The sequence below is a fragment of the Vicugna pacos genome, chromosome 2 (assembly GCF_048564905.1).
Source record: "Vicugna pacos chromosome 2, VicPac4, whole genome shotgun sequence".
NCBI lineage: Eukaryota > Metazoa > Chordata > Mammalia > Artiodactyla > Camelidae > Vicugna > Vicugna pacos.
The window spans coordinates 67970848-67995658 of NC_132988.1; the positions used below are offsets into that span (position 1 = coordinate 67970848).

At 34.8% G+C, this 24811-nt stretch overlaps 1 protein-coding gene across 4 annotated transcripts in view; it reads right to left on the reverse strand.

Moving 5' to 3' along the window:
- Positions 1-8985: 8985 nt before the first annotated feature.
- Positions 8986-24811, reverse strand: part of LOC102524969 (UDP-glucuronosyltransferase 2A2) — a 43445-nt gene continuing 27619 nt past the window's right edge. The window contains exons 2-6 of one of the 4 annotated variants that reach the window (XM_006212497.4): positions 18181-18329; positions 15555-15686; positions 13966-14053; positions 13293-13512; positions 8986-9275 (exon numbers count right to left, since the gene is read on the reverse strand). In XM_006212497.4, coding sequence (XP_006212559.1) covers positions 8996-9275; positions 13293-13512; positions 13966-14053; positions 15555-15686; positions 18181-18329 — 869 coding nt within the window. In that variant the 3' untranslated portion in view covers positions 8986-8995. The remainder of the gene's footprint in view (positions 9276-13292; positions 13513-13965; positions 14054-15554; positions 15687-18180; positions 18330-24811) is intronic. The other 3 variants (XM_072973065.1, XM_031689646.2, XM_072973064.1) reach the window with 3 other exon arrangements.

A 24811-nucleotide genomic window follows, 5' to 3' on the forward strand; every position in this document is an offset into this window, starting at 1 on the left:
ACTGTGTTGTGGTAAAGAAAAGGTAGTATTGAAATATGTTTTAGATTTACAATGCAGCTATACACACATTTGGGTAAATTATTGTGGTATATTGATGTAATGGGATATGACAACGGTGAGGATGAACAAACTACAGTCATATGCAAAAAATGTAAATAATTCAGAGAATATATTAGGTATACTAAACGTGTGATATTTTGTGATCAAATTGCTTTGTTGTCACAGTTGCAAAACCACACAGATTTTGCCTCAGCCGGAGATACTGAAAGGAGATCAAGGGTCACATCTCTGCTATTTGAGAACTCCAAATGAGTAAGTCTGAAGTAAGATATAAAGAATTCCATTTTATAGTCTCTGATGTAGTGGTATCTGTCCTTTTGTGGCCCGTGCAAGTATTTCATTTGTTTTTCCAAAAGCTGATGCCTAGGACCAGCCTCTATATCCAAGGAAACAAACAGGACAGACAGCAGTTAGGAAGCTAAACAAAGTGGAAGAGTTTTGAAAGGGTAGTATTAACTTCTAACAAATGTTCCCAGGAATTATCACTGAATTAGATGTGGGATTACATTGACGTTTTAGGGAAATGATGGGAAAGAAATAAGATTATACGAAGAGGACTTACTTTCTTCACTTTGATAGGTGTTTGGTCCTTATCTCTGATGCTGGAAATCATAATTTTTCTGTTTTGTGGGGCCCTTAATCATTTACTACGAGTGGTGACTGCAATTGGAACAAATCTTTCCCACCAGTACACGAGGATGGCTGTATAGGGAGAAAGAGAAGTGGGGCCGTAGATGGAGACAGAGGAATATGGAGTGGTACACAAAGCCTGGACACACTTCCAGTAAAACTGGAGAAGAGGTCTCTCCCTATAGGAGGCAAGGGACACTGAGTTTACCAAGAGCACTGGAAGGTTTTTGAAGTGTTGCTAGGTGTAATTTGATGGCAGATAAGATGAATAGAGTGTTTCTTAGTATATGGAAGAACATAAGTAGTGATTAGCTTGAGTGTAAAACACTTGAGTGCATGTAGAACTTGAAATAAATGTGAAAAAACTTATATTCTGTCTTATCTTTGCGTGGGATCAAATTGTTTACTTCCCAACCTGAATACTACAAACTTGCCTACAAGCAAAACTTCCTTTCCTCTTCCTCACCTTTTACATCTAGTGAATTACTACCATGAGATTCACTCTTGTCAAGGTCAGTTTTTTCCTGAGGTCCTCACTTCATCTATATTATCCCCCTCCTTTCTTATATCTTCAACTTGTTCTCCGTAATGGCTCTTCCTCACTAAAGAGCTATATATAAATCAAAAATATCTAATGTAATTTTTAACAGTATGGGTTCTGGGCTCATGTGCTTATGGTAAGTCCTCCCCAAACACGACTCAGCCATATGACATTAAAAATTATTAATCTATTTGTGCCTCAATTTCCTTACATATAAAATGTACTAAAAGTAATACCCTCTTCCTATAAGGGAAGAAGGAATAGGGTTAATACATTTAGAAAACTTAGAATAATGCCAAGCATGTGACACTGAACAATGTTATATAAGATAGCTAGATGGATGGATGGATAGATAGATAGAGATAGAGATATTGACACAGTATCTTCAAGTTTCATGTTATCTCTTTTTTCCATTTGCAACTAAATTTTATAAAATTTGTCTATACATTTTCTCTCATTTCCTTATCTTCTATCTATCTTATATTTTCTTTTTCTATTATTTCATGGAAATAGCTCATACCAGGATGAGCAGCAAAATTCCTAAATCATATTAAAGAATATAACTTCAGTCATTTTACTTACATGGCCTAAAAGTCAACTCTACTTTATTTCAGCTACTGAAATTCTTCTTGTGCTTTCTGATTCACCAACACTTGAGGTTTTCTACTGTCTTCTATTCACTCCCAGTCTCTTTTTCTAATATGGCAGCCTCTGTCTGTCAATAAATATGTATTCTTTATTTATTCACTATATCAGTTAATATTTACTGTATGCCTGCTATATACCCAGATGACCACTAGGTACTGGAGAATCTGATAACAAACAAGATAAGGGGCTTTGCCTTCCATTATTTATATTTTATTAATCAATACAAATGTAAGGAAGAAATAAGATAAAAAGAATTGTTTTGGAAGGGAATTATATAGGGTGGGAAAGGACTACTTTAAGCAAAACTAAATTTAAGCTGAACTCTAAAGGATTACACAAGAGCTAGGAAAGGTATTTCTGGAAAAGGGGACAAAATATTAAAAAAGAAAACCTCAGTGTGAGCTTTTCTCTGGCTGGTGGGAAAGGAAGTGTCTGTAGTCAGGAGCACAACGTGCTAGAGGAATAGCGGTGGGGCAGGCAGGCGAGGTAGATCAGAGTTTCCTCATTCAGGAGGGTGCTTGAGGGACGTGGTATTGAGGTGGACTTTGTGACTTATAATATGGAACTGACCAGTGACAAATTTGATTTGAGGTTTAAAAGGTCACTCTGGTTGCTGGCTGAAGGATGGATGATGAAAAAGAGAAGAAATGTGGAAAAAAGAAGTATAGTTAGGAGACCCTGCAGACGTCCACTTGAGGGTTCATGGTGGATTCAAAGAGTGCCTTTGAGGAGAAACCAAAAGGACTCAAGGCTGGCTGGCATGCAGGTGTAAGTGGGAAGGAATGAATGCAAACAAGGACTAGCGTAAAGTTTGGTGTCAGTCACTGAGATGAAGGTGTCGCCTTTTGATATGAGAACCTCAAGGCATGGAAATATTGACGTGGTTGTACAGAGGGGAGAGCAAGGAGCCATATTCTTGTTTCCATTATTGAAGAAGCTAAAAATCTCCAAAAGTGAAATATAAACCCATCTCTTTATGCTTATACTTGTAATCACTGCCTGCTAAGCTTTGTACACACTGGGTAAATCCTACTCATCCTTAAAGATTTCAGTCAGGAAACAGCATGACCCTGGAATGTTCTCTTTGAATTTTCTCTCCCTTTCATCGCCATCCAACCTCTCCATCCTCCCACAGGGAGAAAAGCTTTAGGAGCTTCCATAATATCACTTGCTTTGCTATCTAGTAGTTGGCATTGTCCTTGATATGAGTGAGAAAGATCATATGAAATTTAGATTCAGATTTGTGGATTCTAACAGCATTTATTTTATGCTGTTTGATTGAGTGTCTTTGAAATAGAAAATTAACACATCCAGACAGCATTTCCTGAAGGAGATTTTTTTTTAATTTAAATCAATTTTACAAGAAAATATCCAAATATATTTTAAGTGTCTTTGTTTCAATAGCTCCAAAAGGAGCTGTTGCAAAAATTAGTTTATCTAAGTATTGTTAGGTTCGAGCCTGTGAGTCGAAGTTCAGCTCAGCTCCTTCTCAGAGATAGCCATTGTATGGCATTGTGCTTGTGTTGTTTCTTTTCATGTTCAAAATCACATCAATGAAGGCAAAAAGCCTAAATTTGATGAGTGCTGGGCTATTTTGCCTAAATATGCCATTTAATTCAGTATATGCAAAAAGACATTATAAACTTGTCTTAAAGAGATGGATAGGAAATTTCCTCCTCATCATCTTAACATTGGGACTTCTCATATTTTACCCTTTTGTTTGGGATACCTGGATTCTGAGAGACTTAAAGTTCAAGAGTTAATTATAGGACAAATTCCCACAGCTTCATATGGCTTATATTGCTTGAGTGATTTGGCCCTATTAATATTTATTCATTCTGGCTTATTTGAAAGGTTCTACAAATAATAAACTTCTCAACATTAGTTTTCTACTTTCTTAAAATTATGAGTCTTTCCTTTGTCCTTTGTCTGGAACCATGATTTTCTGCATTTGTCTACTATAACCAGGACTATTGCTATTCATTTATCAGCAATGAAGCTTATGTTATGTGCACTTTAGGAGCTCCTACTAGGTGAAAAATACAGTGTTAATCTTATTAACTATTATATCCCTTATAATAGCACAATGATTCTCCAAAATTTTTCCATATTTTCTCTAAAAATGTTTGTTGAATAAATGAGAGTGAAATAAACATTGAATTAAGTTTTATACTTTTTCTAGTTATTATTCATTGGCATGTATAATTTGAAATGAAAATCAAATATATATGGAATTACATGTATACATTTATATAAACACTTATTTTTTAAACTTATGATTATATATATCTCCACAAAATTCCATTAAATGCATATGGCTTTCTTACTCATTCTACTAAAATGTACATGTCTGCATCATGGAGTCATTGTAAGTACTAGAGAAATATATGTTAGTTACCTAACAAAATAGCTAGAAATACTTGTCATATCTGTCAGTATGGCCATTATGAAAGAAACAAAAAATAACACGTATGGCTAAGGATCTGCAGAAGTTGGAATCTTTGTGCATTGTTGATGAAAAAGTAAAAGGGTGTGTCCACTACTGAAAAAAGTAAGGAGATTCTCCAAATACTAAAAGTTGAGCACTATATGATCAGCAATTCCTGTTCTGGGTACTTATCCAAAATAATTGCAGTCAATATCTCAAAAAGATATCTGCACTAGCATGTTCATTGCAGCATTACTCACAATAACTAAGCTATAAAGGGAAACTAAAAGCAAATTCACAGATGAATGGAAAAAGAAACTGTGGCATATGCATACAATGGAATATTAAAAAAAAGAAGGAAATTCTGTCACATGCTACAACGTGGAAGAAACGTAGGGACATTATGCTACGTGCAATAGACCAGTCACAGAAGAAAAAGTACTGTGTGATCCTAGTTATATGAGGTATTTTAAGTAATCAAACTCAATTAAGCAGAAAGTGGAGTGGTGAATGCCAGGGACAGAGGGAGGGCGCAATGGGAGTTGCAGTTCAGGAAGTGGAAGTTTCAGCCGTGCAAGCTGCACAGGTCCTAGAGATCAGTTGTACATTGTGCTTATAGTTAACAATCCTGTTCCGTACGGGTGAAAATACGAGAGGGCAGATCTCATTTTTTTAAACCACAATTTAAAAAGAAGAAAATCCAAGTGTATCTGCTGTGCCTGTAGCAGATAGATGGCAGACAGTTAAATAAACTTTTGATAAACGTCAAAAAAATCCTAGGATTTTGGGCATTTCTATGACCTATTTTTCTGACATTTCTTCTCCATTAGAAGAAACAGCCCTTCACTGATTATTTTGCTCTGTTGAGACCGAACACCTGGTCATGGGCACCAAGTGATTATGCTACTTCCAATGACCATTATGTTGTAAAAACAAAAATATAACTGAATATTCAGCAGCAACGTTCTACAATTAAGGAAATACAGTATGTGTGACAGCAGACCAGAGCAGATCCAGAAAAACAAGTAAATGTCTTTGCATGTGGCTAAGACTTTTCTGGAACCTACCAATGTTTTAAAATAAATCTTAGTCAATCTCCATCTTCAGACTTAGAGTGGAATTCCCAGCTGAAAGCAGGAAAAACATCCTCAAGGCCAATTCATATAAGAGATGTACAGTATTCTTGCAGCAGCAGAAAGTAAGCATTGTTAAAGTCCCATTCAAGGGTGTCCCTGAAAGATGGTGAAACAACTCCTTCACAAAGAGTAGAATGTCAAGCAGTGCATCTGGATAATTCCTCTTTATAGGGAAAAATGTCCTGTTTTACAGATATTCAGATTTCATCGGTGGTGTGGTTAGTGGATGGATTGACTGATCAAAGACTTGGGAAGAGTCAGAGGGAAGATTAAATACAAGGTCTGAGGTAGAATTATGTGGATAAGCCTCTTGGAATTTTCATAGAGTATAAAGCTATTCATATCCCATGGGAATTTCCTCCAGAAATCAAATGCAACAGACAATGTGTTCTGGATGAGCAGTCCTATGGATGCCAATGTCTTTTTCCAGATGCTCCAGGATTTTATCATGAACCTTTATGAACAGAGGGGCAAAGGAGAATGGTATGGAAACTATACATGAATATACAGTATGGACTTCGCCTCACTAAGGCTCATCTGGCTACTCCAGCTGTTAAATGTTTTATCTGTTAGTAGAGGATATCTTCCCAACCTTCTCCTTCCCACTATAGCACCAATCCCTAGGATTCTAGCCAGTCAGAGGTAGAAGATTGCATTGATCACTTCCATTCTAGAGGAAAGAAAATTTTCTTTCACAGATGTAAGTTATAATTTCCAAATAACGAATTTCCCCCAGCCCCTGCCCACCCCATCTCCCTGTAGTATTTCTGACAGCATCACAAACTGTGGACATAAAATCTTAATAAAAGTCATGATATTGGTATTAACATTGTATATGACCAGGAAATGTATTTACAGCTGAGGAAATGCAGCAAAATCTAATATTCATGAAATTTGCTTATTTTACCGAGTTTCCCACTAGGTAATGAAAGCTTTTCAGGGTTTTAGCTGGGAGATAATACCTTATGTATTTCAGGTGCTGGCTTAAAGGATGCAGTGTATGCTTTAAATCATGGCCTGATGTAAGACGCCTTCTGTATTTCAGTTTGAATGCATGGGTTAAGATTTCAAAGGACTGAAAGTGGGAATGCGTCCTCTAACAAGTATGCTTCCTAATTTGCCTGAGATAAGTTTGTTTTTTATTACTACAACTTGGAGTCCAACAGTTTGGAGACTGCATTTCTCAAGAGAGCAAGGATTCCACCCAGGCATATAGACATAATTTTCTTAGCTTGGAAGCTGTCTTGAATATTTTGGGCTCCTCTGCTTCATAATTCAATTAGAGAAATCATTACTCTCTGAGCTGTGGTAATTTATCCAAAATACCAAAGATGAACTAGGTTGTTGACATATGATAAGTGTAGGCAAAATTATGTCTAGTATCCAGCAGATTGCTGGGGCACATCACAATACTCTGATCTCCAATAGTAAAGGTCAATGAAGCGCTATGACAAATCATTCAGACAAGATATATTAGCACTTTGATTTGAAGTAGATAAAGATTTGGGTCATCCTACCAAGTAAAGAATCCTCACCAGAGGAGATGCTGCCCAGTATAAGGGACACACGAAATCTTTATGAACAAAATAAGCAAAAGCATTAAATTCAGCCTCTTGAGCATCTCTAAGTTCTGAGAATGTAAGATCTGTACAAAAATACTCTGGCTGGTGGGATTTGGTTTCTGCCTTATTAGGGATGAGAGTTTCCTAGAATGAATAGTTTTGTGAATGACTGCTAAGAGAAGACTTTTTTTTTTTAATTCAAGTATATACTGCAGTTACTCTAACTAATACAGTTGGTATCACCCAGGAATTTTTTTGCCAGCTGGCTTCTGATGAAATTCAGGCAAAGGAAGAACCCTGTAAATAATCAGAGAGCAGAAAAGGAGAAATCAGGTGAGCAGTGGCTACTGAGCATTGTATATAATGGGGTGTCCAGTCTTAGGACACAAATAGGTGCCTGTACTTAGGTAATGCTCAGTGCCAGGGATGGCAGCCCATCTCTCATTCCATCTTAGCCATTTGCTGCATTCTAATTACAGAAAATAAACTGAGCATAGAGCAAACATAAACAGCTCTTCTCAAAACAATAAAATTGTAAAAGTCAAAACACATCAACATGAATCACCTTTTACAAATGTTAACATTTAGCAAATACAATTTCAATTTTCACAAAAAAATGTGTAGAATTTATTTGCATTTTCAGTAATGTACATATTCAAGAAGAAATACTTGTGTTACCACTATACAATTATTTTCAAATTGGAAAACATTTTCAATATACCATATTGAAATAAATAAGAATTTCAAAAATTTCGGTAAGACAATGGATGTTATTTATTTCTTCAACTATATCAAGTACTAAAATTAAAACTTTAGTTAGACATGTCATTAAGTTTATAAGGGGAAAAGAAAGTGCAATCTTTAATCTATTTATTAAATTAATCAAAACTGATTTGAATATGAACATTTGTCTTTAATTAGTGCTTTAATAAAAATATACTATAGCATATGCTTGATTGAGAGGTCTACTAACATCTTATATCCTTGGCATAACAATTAATTGATGAATTTAAATTTGTAGAGGATAGAGACTGAAAACCAATATAAAGATTTTACATTCAAAGTAAATATTTGTTTTTTGACAGAAAACAAAGCCTTGATTATAAATAATGATTATGGATTTTGAGCATTAATGTATTTAAATATAATGAATTGATATTTGACTTTAAGATTATCAATTGTATTTTTAACATTTCATAAATCTTTAAAACTTTTTTTCTATATTTATTGTTTTCTCTAAAAATCATCTATTCACCTTTAACATTCTGCTGACATTTTCTGTCCCCGAGAAAAAGCAAGGACTCAGTCAGTCTCTTTTGTTTGAAGGCAGTGCCCAGACTCTTGCACTCAAGGACACACAAGAATACTTGCTGACTTAAGGCAGGAATGTAGGTGTGATTATCTATGTTTTCAATGAAAATCTGTAGACCTTTCCTGGCGTGATGAACCGTCACCGTTAGTTCAATTCATGCTCTGACCCCAGGAACACTGGGAAGTCAAAAGGTCTTATTTTTATGACAAATGAAATCATTACCCTTCTTATTAACACACTAGCCTCCTATGATGGTCTCCTAATTTATATGTTCTAGGGGAACTTGTAAATTTTAGTCTTCTGTCTTCTCTGAATCTATCAGCCTCAGTTTCTACTTGTATGTTTCCCAGGATTCACCAAATTGTCTTTCAGCATATTAGTTAAGGTTAAAAATAGAGAAAAATGTATAATATGAATAGAATATACATAAAATTACTAGTGTGTCCTTATCAGGAAAGTTTGAAAAAGAGGGTAAAGCCAGCTGGGAGAAGACAAAGGATGAATAGGACATGCTAACTAATTAATGATATTATTGAATTAAAAACTTTATCTCTGGTATAAGGAGGTAGAGGAATGAGAATTTTGAAAACAGGATGGAGATGATATGCTTTCATTAAGGTTACTGTAGCTAGAAAGAACAGAATTGCCCATTGAAGCCTTTACCACACTTAGAAAGATCTATTCTCTCTTTTTCTTCTTTCCTGTTTTAACAAATTGTCTGTAAGAAAACAAGCAACATTTTGTGACCAAAAATATAGCAGTTGCCACACAGGCCAGCAGGAACCCAATCACATCCAGAGAGTGGTACTGGTACCAGGTGAGGTTGTGGGCGGCTGGCCGCAGGTGCTTGGCTCCTTTGTGGCGCATGACAAACTCGATCCAGAAGACTGCTCGGTCCAGGGGCTTCACTGGCTGATCATGGTGAATCCTTGATAACCTCATAGCATTCTCTTTATAACTGGTAGGCAAAAACATAGAAATTAGAGAGTTTTTGTTTTCATTAAAGGTAAGTATGGGATACATGTTGCATGTTATGCAATCCATTAGGTATGTTGAGAAAAAAATTTAACTCTTGCTGTGACATGAATTTTGCTGGTTGCATAGCATTTTAAGAGTGGTGAAGGGAGGGTGTGGAAGAATTACATTCCTAACAGAATGTGGTGAAGTGCAAACATATAAAAAATGTAATAAGCCAATTGTAAATGTATAGCCTCATTTTTCCAAAAAAGAATTTTGATATTGTGTGAAGTATAGTTGCCAGAATTTTTCCAAGACCAAGATTGTGAAAAACTCTATACTGAGAGAAAATATCCATTCAAAAGTCCACAAGCATGGTCTTCAATGTCTGGTTAGTTAATGATGACAGACATAGGAGACTGAGAGTCAATATTAGTGAGCCATTTTTGCAGTTTCTGAGATCTTGCACTGTGATAATTTCTCCACTGCATACACTCGGGTCTTTGTGATGGAAAAGACCATGTCCATATTGGCAGTGTCAAGACTGGATGAAGATACTGGAGTAATTTTAGAAATGACAAGGATGCAGATTTTGAGTTTTTAAGGTAAAAAGAAATATCTCACTAGAATTAAAGCCCATAATCAATGTGGCATCACAGCAACAACACCTAACAACTCTAATGGTCTCTAAAGCAACAATGGATATAGACATGTATTCAAAAAGCTAGTTATGCCTTCACTTGAGATTTCCTGGTGGCTGAGCCAAAATGAGTATGCTTCCCTTTGGTTTTGTGAAATAAAGTTCCAACCTGGAGACATGAAGATGACATAAGGTAAGTGGTTTGTGAAGAGATGTCCTTGTGCAAGTTGGACATTGTTGGGATTGGAGAAGAAATGAGATCATCATTCATCAGTGAACATGGTACACAAGGTCCAGCAGAAAGAGGTAATTTACTTGTGCTCTTTTTTGTGTGCAGTGAGAAAGAATAGTCATACTCTCTTTCAATTGGTTTGAAATACTGAAGTATAGGTAGGGCCAAAAGAGTAATTTCACAAGGTTCATCCTAATACATTTTAAGCAAACAACAATGGTGATAAGAGCCTACCTGTCCAAATCACATTTTTGTTCAAGGTTTTCTCTAGATAGAGATTTAAAATTTGAAACAAGCTAACACTTGATAGGTACGTCTGCACATGTGAATCCAAATAAAAATAAAGTATAATTCCTACAAATGAGATAGGATAAAAAAGACAATGCTCATATTTAAAATGATGATGTAATATTTTACTATATGCTATTGTTTTATTACTGTTATCTTAAAATATCATGAGTACTTGAAATTACTATGATTTATGTATTTAGATGTAATATTTGTGTTCCTTAACTCCCATAAAGAATAAGAAAACAAAATATAAGTACATTGTATATATATACTCTACACTAAACACATTTGTTTCCAGATAATTTCAAACTTAGGTTTAGGGTTAATGTTAAAGTATTTTAAAATAAATAATTTTAGGTATTATCTTGGAAAATTCTAAGAGTATAATTTTTTGCATCAATAGTTTTCAAGTTAACAATAAAATTTAGTGAGCATTCTAGAATGAAGTAGAATTTTAAAAATTTACAGAATTTACCTACTCTGACATTTAGTAAAAATGAACCAAATTATCAGCAATTAACAACTTGGGAATAGCCTAATAGGTTAGATACCAACATCATCACTTATGAAAAATGAAAGATTGTAGTAAGCCTTGCTGAAGTTCCTAACCCCTCCTTCCAGCTCAAGATGATATCTATAATATTCTGAAAATTATGATTTGAACTTGCATCTTAAAGACAATCTTTTGATTAGAATGTGGGTGGGAGGAGAAAATGGACCACCAGGGCTGGCTGATTTTTTTAGGATGCATTCAAGGAAAATATTGAATGTCTTCCCTTTTGGAAATGAATATATTGACCACTTTGTCTAGAAAGCATTGCTACTAGGGCTTTGAACAGATGGTTTTACACAGACCAGTTTCACTTTCTCCCCCAGCACCTGAATATCAGGTTTCAGTAATACAACTAGACTATTACAACTATCTTTCAAGTTTTGCATTTGAATAAAAATAATTGAGTCTGACATAACCTGGAAACTAATTTAACTGTAAGGCATCTATACAAATTCAGAACAGATACTGAAAACAAGATGAAAAACATGCAGTGTTAACAACTTACACAATATTGGGGAGAAAAACATAAAAATGACAGAATGCAATTAGGCATAATTCATAATTCCAAAGAAGAGGAGAGTTTAAGTACAGTAAGAATGTGAGAGCTATGAATAAGAGATCAAAAATCAGATTATGAAACAAGAAGAGGTAATAAAAGATACAGGTGAGGTGACGAAATAAATTGTTACAATAGCACTTTCAAGGTTTAATTAAGGAAATTACAAATAGCAAGTAATGCTCATTATGAAAAAGTTAATTTATTAATTTATGAACTATTTGAGGAAAATCAGTGAATTGAGAAAAGCAAAAAATCATTAGAACAATTAGAAAATAAAAGAGGAAGGAAACAAAATAAAATAAACACAAAGAACATTAAAATCTGATATCCCTGAAGAGATTAAAAAATGGAACTAAAAGTCTAATAAATGACAAACAAAAATTAATTTGTGAAAAGAAAAATTGAATAATTTTCATCCTAGATTAACAGTGTTGAAAGGATACACTATAATTCCAAGAAAATGTAGAAAATAAAGTATAAGTATATAAGTATATACCATAATTAAGTTTCTGAATTAAAAAAAAGACTATTTCCAGTTCTTGAAAAACTCTTAAAAAGTAACACTGATCAGAAAAGTCCTCAAAATCTTACAGCAACAGTTAAAGCTAGTCATATTATACAGTTCTGAGGAAAGAAAATGAGAACTAAGTATGTTATATTCAGATAGGTGTCATTCTCCTATCAAGGCAATGAGCAAATGTTTCTAACCATGATCTCAGGAATTCAGTGTCCGTGAGACTTTACTGCAAGAAAATTTCATGTGATATGTTTCAGTTAAGAATGAATCCAAAATAACTTGAAACAAAAAATCTGATTCAATTGTGAACATTGATTCCCTTAAAATATAAAGAATAAGTAGATGTGAGAAACGTTCTGCCATAAATATTGACAAATTAAATATTTAAGTAATACATATTAGAGATGAGATTACTTCCAACTTCAGCTATTAGAGGCTAAAATTAAAACACATAGTTAAAAATATATAAATTCTTAGCCTTAAGAAGGGGGCATAACTCAATGGCGGGTTCAATTCCCAGTACCTTCATTAAAAAATAAATAGATAAATAAACCTAATTACCTATCCCCAACATAAATAAATAAATAAATAAATAAATAAATAATAAATTCTTAACCTTGATGAGATCTGTCAGAGAAAAAACTCATAATCATATGTATCTAAGGTTCATATAATTTATATAGTTTATAAATTTACTTTATCTATAGCCTAATCTGATAAAATTTTAAAATTTGTTAAATATCTATATATAGCATCAATGTATATTTATAAAATTATTAACTACTCCAATCTCTCCTCCCTGTATATCTGCATATATTGATTAAAGATAAACACTCAGCATTAACAATTATTATTTCTGAATGATTAATATTGGGTAAATTACCACATCTATTTTTGTATTTACTGAATAGTTATAATACTTAGCCAAACATAGATTTTTTTTAGAAAATAAGCAAATTATCCAGAAAAATATCTGAGAATTTATGTGATCATTAACATTATTTATCTTTAAAAAGTTAATCAAATATTTGAAATCTTAGTGTTCTTTTTCTCAATATTAGCCAATCACTTCAGCAATGTGGGAAGTGAAATAATAAAATGGTTTTTATATGGTCATGTTATGGCTGTTGTTTGAAAATAAACCAATTAATAATGCATGAAACATTGGACATTTTTGAGCACGATGGGTAACATAATGCTAAGCCTTTAAAAGCAGAAGTACTTACGAAGGTTCATTAATGACTGTTGTCAAGGCGCTGAGCAAATCTGCACTTGTCATTGTGTTTATGTTCACCTCCACAGCCGCTCCTTTGGCCTTCATGTGAGCAATGTTATCAGGCTGATCAGCAAACATGGGTACCCCCACCATTGGCACCCCGTGGTAGATAGCTTCATAGATTCCATTGGTTCCACCATGAGTGATAAAAGCTCTTGCTTTGGGATGACCTAGATTGGAGATCCAGTGAGAAGTGGGTGAGAATTTCGTTATACATAATATACTAACATAATTTCAGAGAGAGATGGGGATAGCTACTGGATAACTTAATGAAGGAGGCAGTATTTTCTACAAAAGCTGAGCACATGGGGTATTGCTATATCAGAAAACCGTGATCCCTGAAAAAGGTGGAATTAACTCCCTCTGCGTTGGCTTTACTGAGGAGATAACATCTGAACTGAGATTGCAACTCGAGGAGTGATGAGACTCTGAAACTGAATATGCTTGTTTGCGAGCCAGAGGAAGCATGGATCTATACAATTAAGGCAAGTTATTGAATTATATCTGCTTTAAAACTAGAAGTAAGATGTGGAAATTTAAATATTTATTGAGTTCATTTGCTGTTAAACAGTTACTTAACCTGTCCATCATCCAACTGTACAGCCTTTTTCCCTTGGTCTTACCAAGAAGATCATTCTGTGGTATCCAATCATAGAGCCGCGTGTTGGCTCCTAATGTGGCTGGTTCCTTTCCTTTGTATCTCCATAAAACCTGTGGAATAATACTTCAGTTTTGTAAATAAAAACACAAAGCTAAGGCATTTTAAGGCTGTAGAGTTATTTAGAAATCACATAGCCCACCCTACTTTATGTAACTGTTGAGAGGAGTTCATGAAAGAGGTAGTTTGTGAACAATAAGAGAAGGTAGGACTATTTGCCTTTACCTCTTTTGAAAAGGCTTCTACTGACAGCCTATTAAGCATAGTATCACCATTTAAAATCTTTTGGAGGTGAGATTGTAGGTGAAGAAATAGAAAATGAACAGGGCTAGTTTAGACAGCATATGAAGATTAAAAACATTAAAACAAACATGAATACTATGTAAATTTTTCATGAGGCCTTCTTATGCCATATTTCAAATGGAATGTTTTCCAAAAGTATAATTAGCTTTAAATTGTATTGTCTGCTTTTTTGGTAATAGATTGTCTTTTCTTCCTCCTCTTTCTCCCCTCCTTTCTTCCTTTCTTCCTTCCTTTCTTCCTTCCTTCCTTCCTTCCTTCCTTCCTCCCTTCCTTTCTTCCTTCCTTCCTTCCTTCCTTCCTTTCTTTCTCTATTTCTTTCTTTCTTTCTTTCTTTCTTTCTTTCTTTCTTTCTTTCTTTCTTTCTTTCTTTCTTTCTGTCTCTTTCTCTCCTTCTTTTTAGTTTTTAAGGGAGGATGATATACAGAGTTGCTTATACTCTATTATATAATGAAGTACCTTGTTAGGATGTTAACCTTTTGTTACATGGTTTATTTTTTTTTCTTTGGGGGAACTCTGTATGACGAATTTCAGATTAAATACTAATAGGTGGCAAACTCTTTAGCAGAAAAGTTTAGAAATAAAAATTCAAAGTTTCAACATGGCTAATTAGTACACTTACTAGAGTTTTATGTACTTTAATATACAAATAAAGAGACCTAGGATATTTCATGAATAGGAGTATATAAGGAGTAGAAATTTAGAATTGTAATGACAACAAAATTAAAATTAAGTGTCATAAATTAGAAAAATATATTGTTTGACAATAACGTTAAGAGTTACTGTTTGATTGTTGAATATTCAATTTAGAGATATTAGTCTTCTACTCCTAAACCAACTACACTTTAATTGCATCTTAGTAAAACCTAGAGATGTAAAGTATATACTTGAGCATGAGTTCCTTCTACTCTACGTATCACCTCTCTTTTCCTGGACCTTGGAGCTAACACACTTGAAAATTTTGGGGAATAGTCAATGCAAGTCACAAGATTTCAAATAGTAAAAAGTTATTGGGATCATAACATTTTCATCTCTATTTCACTGAAAATAATGACTTCATAAAAAGATGCATTTTCATAGAAATATGAAGTCTCAGTAGGCAAATGGTAAAATGTGCCCAAAACACAACATTTTAATGTCCTGAGAAATTTCCACTTAAAGGGGTTCAGCTTTCATCTGGAAAGAGTACTATTAGCCACACTCTCTTCCCAGTTGGCAAAAGGGCTGCCCACTTGGACTGGAGTTTATACTAACCTTCTGTGGAATCTGGGCAAGGGCTGAGGCAATGAGATTGGCTTTTTCTTCCGTGAGATTTTTGACCATTGATCCCAGAGAAAATATCACAATACCATCTTCACCTGAACTTTGGACAAATTCTTCCATTTCCTGAAGAGATAAAATTCTCTCTATTATACAAGTATAAGATCACAGGGGAAACAAAAAGTTCTCTTACCCTTCAAAATAGGCAAACTCAAGAGAAGCGTCAGGGACATTGTTAGACTGGTTCTGTCTTCTGCCATATAGAACTATCTAGTCTCTTTAAGAGTGTATATGTTTCTGAAAACTATGACAAATAAATAAAGAGTGATTACAAATAAATATTTGGAACCAAACCATTATACAAAATGAATAGGTGATAAGAGGCAAATGTTGTGGTATATGGAAATATTACTCCCAAGGCTTAATTTTATGAACCAACAGAGTTGTTTGCAAACTCATAAAAATATTCCTTGGAAGGAAGCTCAAATAAAGGTTCTGCACTAGACCTTTAAAATTTTTAGTGTGCTGTTTATAGCCAGTAAATTATGAATAACTTGAACTAACTTTCTGTTAGGCATTCAGGATATTTTTCTCATGTTTATTTTCTCCCTGATTAATCAGACTAAAAAAAGCAGGGTTTTTTGTTTGTGTTTGTTTTTTGTTTTCTGGTTTTTTTAGTAAAGGGATAAATAAAATCGATTTTTAAAAGATGATAATTCAGTTAAACTCCTGGTATAATCATGATAACATTTATGAGAGAGTGCTTCTCTGCCTACCCATAAGAGTGCGACACTGACTGCATGTCTGTAATTTGAGCCTTAGCATGGAAGTAAAATATACTTTTGTCTACAAATAGAGTTCTCTTGATCATCACTTACAGTGGGCAAGTTGGGCACAGTAAAGTCTGGAATTGGGGTCTTTCACACAATCTATGTAAATACCACTCTCTAGAGATGTGTCATGCGTTATCTTTGTAATCATTTGTGGTCAGATGGAAATCACTGATGTTTCTCAATTAAAGGCTAGTAAAATTACTAGGGGAAGGAAGATGCCATAAATGAAAGTAGACTTCTATTTTTAGTTTAGTTTATGTTAGGAGAGTATCTCTGAAGTCCCAGGAATTGGTGTTTTATCATTTTGATTCATCTCCCTAAACAGATGGTGATTGAATAAAACACACACACACACACACACACACGAGGGCACAGACACACAGGTACATAAAGACTTACACACTTACCTGTTTGATTTGGATTCTTGATTTAACTCTCATTGCTCTTCTACTCTGTGAATGGCATAATCCAGTGATGGCATAATTCTTTCATCAGGGACATAAACCATGATTGGTGTTCATATTGCCCAAATGTCTAAGTTAATAAGTCGGCTTAGGATGGAATAATTTTCTCTCTTGTAAAGCATGCCTGAGTCATTTTTGTGTAACTGTCTATATGTGAAAAGTGGAGGTGGAAGGACAAACATAATAGTATGGCAAGGTATTATCTAGTGAGCCAGGGAATACATGTCTTTTTCTGTACCTTTATTTTAGATACTGGTTTATTATCTCCCACAATAACACTCATTACAGCTTGTTTGCAGCTATAACCTGGTTAGTATGAAAAGCATATTCAGAATCCTGAAGTGAAATTTTAGGCTTAAGATACCCATCTTACCCTAAACATATCAGGGCCTGTCCTGGGAACACCATTTAACCTGCTGTCTTCTACAGAGATTATGCTCCTTTACCTACAACTTAAGCAAATGAGGATCTGTCTCTTCACTCCCTATTGATAAAGATTCTTAAATACGATATTCTTACTGTGTTTACCTATTATTCTGTTTTGTTTCTCTATATTGTTTTCTTCCAATATTTCTGGCAGGCCATATTTATTCTTTGAGGACATTGGAATATGGCATACGGTTTTCTTTCTTAAAACATCCTGATATCATGGTCATAAAGAACCAATTCAACATTTGGGGTTCTAGTTTTATGATTTCTACCTACGTTGACGACTCTCAATTATTTCTAATGCTCTCTGCTGAGACTGAAACCTTGTATTACCCAGATGAATTCTAGAAACCTCCACCTGAAAATTCCTTTAACTTCTTTAAGTAAATTTGAAATTTAACTCATATTGTCATCTCAAAAAAGTTTTTTCCACTAATTGTTTCCTAGCTCAGTAAAGGTCACTGCTATCCAAGAAGCCCCATCTGATTCCATGTCTTCCATAACACTTAACTTCTTACTGACCAAAGTTTGTCAGCAAGAATCTTCCCAAGAGTCCTCAGGAAAGCATCTTTATCATTCAAACAATTGTAGTGAATGTCTCTATTCATAACTCCATCATGCTTTTTAGGACATCTCTGCAGCAGTCTCCCTAGTGATTTCCAAGACTCACATTTCCTGTCCCTTCATTCTTCTCCTTAAATATCAAGGTCAAGTCCAAAAAAAAAAAAAAGTAATATCACTCCTAGGAGACCCCTGTGATTTTTGAAAATAGATTTGGAGTAGCAAACTGAAGATAACCAGCAGCGTATCTCTGTTATTAATCCTGCAAACTTTAAAGGCAAATCAGGCTTTTATTATAAGGTACCACAAAGCCCTCCACCATAATAGACCTACCTTAGGTAACGGTTTGGCAGGTTTACAATGCAGTCCTCCTACAAACTCAAAATTAGGTAAGTATGGACGAGGAAATTCAAAATCCCAGTATGTTCGGATTAGCCAAATTTCTGCTTTCCCCATAGTCTCACACAATGTAGTGGGTCTTCCTGGAGAAAATGAAGAAAGTTGGCTGGGGGTTATTAGTGTATATATATGTTTGTTGTGGAAAAATTATACCAGTGATTTTTCCGATGTGCTATTAAGGAAAAAAATAAATCTAGGTTCTGTAGATGACTTATCACACCTAGATGTTAAAAGAAAGGGGAGTTTAAATAAGGAAGGAAGAAGGAAGAAAGGAAGGAAGAGAGAGAATGGGTAGTAAAAGAACAGTAATGTGTAAAATAAAAATAAATTCAATAAAATCTAATAAAAATAGTGGTACAAAATGAATTTAATGAAAAATTTAACCACAACTCCAAGTACTGATGAGTTTAATATCAATTGTTTCTTTCCAATTAAATGGCACATGACAGATTAGCCCCGTCATATGAATACCAAATCAACTCTCAATATTTTTCTTTTTTCCAGTCAGGACTATATTTCTCCCTTCTAGTTTATTATACATTCTGAATCTCACCAGTATCAGTTTACCTTATCTTCCTGAGTCAGATCCCTTCAATTCAATTGATTTGCCATTATTTTCTCAGCAGGAATTCCCTGAATACTTTATACCCAATACAGCCCCCTTTGGAATTTGAAGTATACACGTATGCATTATCAATATCACACACTTATTTTAGTGTTACCTTTAAAAGATGTTTTTTGAAAGGGACGGACTCTAAGTATTCATTTTAGGAGACTGTGGAGAAGAAGTATTACTTGCAAATGACCAAGTCAGTCATTTTTATGCACAGAAAACATGTTTTGCAACTAAGTAAAGAGAAATGCAGATGAGATTTCTCCTTTTAAGGATTATATTCAAATTGATGATCACATATATCCCAGATTCGATAGCCTTTTTTTAAGAATCATTACTACTTTGTAGTGTTTGAACCTATTAGTCTGAGGTTATGGAGTCAATGCTTTAGTGTGATAATAAAGAAACATTATCCAAGGATACTCACTTGAAATTGCCAGAGATTGGATGAGAACACTAACTCACAGTTTCCCTACCAATATGTCTGTGTTCTTTGGATGTCTTGCTCCATGTATATGACATCCTCCTGCCTTGATTACTGACTCCTTAGGTGGAATTATTTTGCATAACCTGTAGACCACATTTTAAGAAAGACTTAAAGTATTCACTAAAATTATGTGAATGTATCAAGTTATCCACAGTATCAAGTAGAAAGCCAATTAAATGTGAAGAGAATGAAATTGAGCAAAACTATACAAGTTGTTAAATAATTTTGTAAGACATTTCAAATGTTATACTGAAGACTTATAAAACAGAAAATAGGGAATTAAAATTTACCACCAATCTTTTTCCTATAGTTATATCATTACACAAAATGAACTATGAACACAGCGGAGATTATATAAATAACATAAAATGGATAAATGACTATTAAATTTGATTTGCCATGTAAATATTCTTATTGCTTGAATCTATTATTCCAATCCTACATGATGAGTCTACAGAGATACCTTTTAATTTCGAAGAATTCTTAGAGGTAGCCTGAATTTATGGCAAAATGCTTTAATGTAGGTGAGAGCGAATTTCAGTGGAGGACAGTTACCAATCTCCCAGTAGTAAGTCATGCTGGCTTTAGATATCAATCTGTAGATAACTTTTCTAGGCTCCCTAGATTTTTCATTTCTTTTAAAGGCATGTGAGAAAAATAATTTCTGTATCACTTTTTAAAAATCAACACTTTACTTTTTTAGAGCAATTTTTGGATCACAACAAAATTGAGGAGCAAGTGGAGATACTTCTCATATACCCTTGTCTTCACGCATGCATAGACTCCACCATTATCAACACCCCTGAACAGAGCGGTATGTTTGTTACAACTGATGAACATACCTTGAGACATTATAATCACCCAAAGTCCATAGTTTACGTTATAATTAGCTCCTGATGTAAATTCTGTGGGTTTGGACAAAGAATAAAGATATGTATCCATCATGATAGAGTAGTTTCACTGCCCGAGAATTCTTCCGTGCTCTGCCTGTTAATCCCCCACTCCTATCTCACCCCTGGCAACCATAGATTTTTTTTTGTCTCTGTAGTTTTGCCTTTTCCAGAATGTCATATAATTTGAATCATACCTTTTCAAATTGGATTCTTTCACTTAGTAATATGCATTTAAGTTTCCTCCATGGTTCCATGTCTTTTCATAGCTTGATAACTTTTTTGGTGTGTGCTGAATAATATTCTATCATCTGGATCTACCACAGTTTATCCATTCACCCACTGAAGGGCATCTTGGTTGCTTCCAAGTAGTGGTAATTATGAATAAAGCATCTATAACATCTGTGTACGAGTTTCTGTGTGAACATAAGTTTTTCAGCTTCTTTGGGTAAATTTCAAGAAGTGTGATACTGTGGTAAGTTTATGCTTGCTTTTACAAGAAACCACAAAGTGTCTCCCAAAGTGGCTGTCCCACTATTAATAAGGAGAGTTCCTGTTCCACAACTTGCCACCGTTTGATGTTGCCAGTGGTCTGCATTTTGGCCATTCTAATAGATATGTACTGGTGTCTCATTGCATGTTTCTTTTTAATTGAAGTATAGTGAATTACAATATGTCAGTCTCTGGTGTACAGCACAATGTCCCAGTCATATGTATATATACATACATTTGTTTTCATATTTTTTCCATTAAAGGTTATTACAAGATATTGAACATAGTTCCCTGTGCTATATGAAACTTTTAAAATCTTTTATATATAGTGGCCAAGATTTGTAAGTCTCAAAACCAAGTTTATCCCCTCCCACACCCTTTCCCCAGTGACCATAATATTGTTCAGTAAGTCTGCAAGTCTGTTTCTGTTTTGTAGATAAGTTCATTGTGTCCTTTTTGTTTAGATTCCACATGTTTTAATTCGCATTTTCCTCATGACAGATCACTTGGAGCATCTTTTTACATGCTTATTTGCTGATTTGCCGACTATGTATCTTCTTTGTGCCATATCTGTTAATGTCTTTGGTCCACTTTCTAATGAGTTTCATGATTTCTTCTCTTTGAGTTTTAGTGTTTTTAAAAACATTTTGGATGACAGTTGTCTATCAGATATATCTTTTGTAAATATTGTCTCCCAGGTGTGTCTTGTCGTTTCATTCTCTTGACAGTCTTTCACAGAACAGAATACTTTCTGTATATTGTTGGATTCAATTTTCGAACATTTCATTGAGAACTTGTACATCTATGTTTTTGAGGAATATTTATCTATAGCTTTCTTCCCTGGCAGTGTCTTTGTCTGGTTTTGGCCTTTGGGTACTGTTATCCTCATGGAATGAGTTAGAAATTATTCCCTCTGCTTCTATCCTCTAAAAATAGCTATAAAGTATTAGTATAATTTCATCTTTGAATTCATTTCTGTTACAGATTTTTTTTTAATCTCTTCTTCTTTTTTGGTTTTTCTTAGGATTTGCATATCTCTGCTTCCACAGTCCATCTTTTCTTACATGATGTCTACTTTATCGATTAGAGCCTTTAGTATATTAATCAGAATTGTCTTAAATCCTTGTCTTGGTAATTACAATATTCTTGCTGACTCTGGCTCTGATGATTGTTCTGTCTATTCAAAATATATTTTTGTCTTTTGGTATGTCTTGTAATTTTTTCTTGATAGCCAGACATGACGTATTGCTTAAAAATTATTGTAAATAGGCCTTTTAATGTGGGGATTAGTTGTTGAGGGGGAGGCACTCTCTAGTCCTAAGATTGATCTCAGTGTTTTACTGAGTCTGTGCCTCTAGACTGTGAACTTCACAACTATTTCTAATTTTTCCCCCCATTTTACATGGGGAAAGAGGGTCTGGAGATGGGTATATTCCTTTCCCCATGTGGTAATCTGGGGGGCCTGGAGTTGTATTTTTCTTTCTCCAGATCAGTTAGGCTCTGATAATACCCCAGCACATTATGCTCTGATTAACTGGTTTCCCCTGACAGCACACCTTGCTAAGAAGAACAGAATACTCTGGCTTATTTAAAAATGATTCCTTTCCCCCTCCTCTAACTGAAAGCAAAGGATTTTTCTTTGATATTTATTGCACAAAAATTGTTTGAGCTCCTGGAAGTAAATCTTACAATACTGTGGGGACCCCGCTGTGACTGGGTCCCACTGGATTTTTCTAACTTCAGATTTGTCCACACTGAACCTCCAGTAATTCATCAATTACAGTTCAGATGTTCCTACTCAGACACTGGTTCCTGAGATTATTTCCACTAGAATCTCTGCTTTTGAGTATCTGTTCAGATAAGCTGAGACTCTCTGTATATTTCCAAAGAATATACAGATATATCAGTAGAATGAATGTGAGAGTTTGATCATTATGATGGATACAAAAGAATATGAAACAGCAACCACAATTTCTGTGCATGAATAAAAGAAAATATAATTAAAAGTATACTTTGGCTTACAATTTTTGAATAACTGTCAGGCTTGTGTAAACTACTTATGATTAGAATGATAAAGTCTTATTGAAGCTCATTACAGAAAAACCGAGCTATCATGTTCATTGACAGGAAAATCAAAATTTATAAAGGTGCCCATTCTCTCCAGATAAATCCACAGACTCTTTATAATTCCTTTTAAAATATCAAAATCCCAAGTTTCATGAAACAACAATTTTTATAGAATTTTAAATTTAATTTTAAAATCTACACAGAAGAGCAAAGAGCTAAGAATAATCAAGGTACACTAAAAGAGATACAAGGGGAGAGGATATTATCCTTCCAGATACTAAGAACCAGTTTTTTGCAAGATAGTCAAAAAACCTGCCCCTGATGTATCCCTACCTCAACAACAGTTCAGTATTTGTCCATGGACAATGTGCGTTTGTGCAAGCCTTGGGCTGCAGGTAGGAGACTGTGAAATCTGTGTGCAGTCCAAGACAGAGGAAAGACCTTTTGAGAAGGCAGGCTTGCAACCAGATGAGTGACTTGCAGAGTGTGTTTCTGGCTGCAGACTTGGGAAAAACTTCTGTACCCTGAGAACTCAGCTACAGCTCATTTCTCTTTGGTTCTGCCACCAACACCACAAGCCAAGGAACCCAACAAGAGTCATGCTGCCTGCATGTCGAGTAATAAGCATGCAGACCTCAGTTCCAGCTGTGGACCCTGAAGTGGCCCATGAACTTACCCTAGCCCCTGTGGGAGCCCCCAGAGGCAAGCTTGCCAAACTTGGCTCCAGCTCCTCCCAACCACAGTGGGTGAACAATCCTGCTAACATGTGGACCCAGCAGAAGACACTCCAGGCTGTGTCCCCAGAGACCCTGATGGGCTCCCTACTTAGTTCCAACCTCAACACAGTTACAGTCCACTAGCGGACCTGCCTGCCCAGGGTCCCAGCAGGAGACATTACTGTCTGTGGTGTCAGAGATCCTGAGGGTCCTACACTGGGAGCCCCTCCCAGCTACAGATTATGAATCATAATTTTGGATGAATGAGTGAAGAAGATGTGGTATACACATACAAGGGAATATTATTCAGCCATAAGAAAGCAGGAAATCTTGCCATTTGTGACAAAATGAATGAACCTTATGCTATGTGAAATAAGCCAGACAGAGAAAAACAGATACTGTATGAGCTCACTTAAATGTAGAATATTAAAAAAAGCCAAACTCATAGAAACAGTGGATTGGTGGTTGCCAGGGCCTGGAGGGTGGGGAAATTAGGCTGATGTTGGTCAGAGGTACAAACTGTAGATAACTACGTCGTTAGATGAGTAAGTTATGGGTATCTAATATTCAACATGGTGACTCTGATTGACAATACTGTATTATATACTTGAAGGTTGCTAAGAGTAAATACTAAATGTTCTCACCACAAAAAAAGTAAGCATGTGAGGTGATGGATGTGCTAACATTATTGTAGTAAACATTTTGCTATGTATACATGTGTTTTAAGTCATCATGCTGTACACTTAAAACTTATGCAAAGTTATATGTCAATTACATCTTAATAAAGCTAAAAATAGAGCAAATAAAGAAGAAAGCAAGTAAACTAATGAATAGAAGCAGAACCTTAAGTAATGAAATTTCTGAACGACCGAGTAAGTATTGCCGATAAGCAGGGAAAAGAAGCCTTGAATAAATAGTAGTGACACAACTCGTTATCCCTGGGCAAGAGTAGGAAGAAAGAGGAGAGAGGTAGAGACAAGGCAGGGAAGAAGGAAGAAGGGTGAACAGTTAAACAGAAAAGAAACTGAGCCTAAACTACAAAATACACAAAAATAAAATATTTAGTAGATTAAAACCTTCAAAGGAAAAACTAAAACATAGCCTCTTGGAAGACAATGTGAAAGGAAATCTTTATGCTTTCATAGTAAGAAAGGATTTCCTCAAATGCATAAAGAAAGGAATAGCTAATTAATTTGACTCTATTAAGTTTAAAACCTGAAAGTCTTCATATGATACTTAAGAGAAAGAGAAGCACTTCATAAACTGTCAGGAAAATGTCTGAAATACATAAAACTGACAA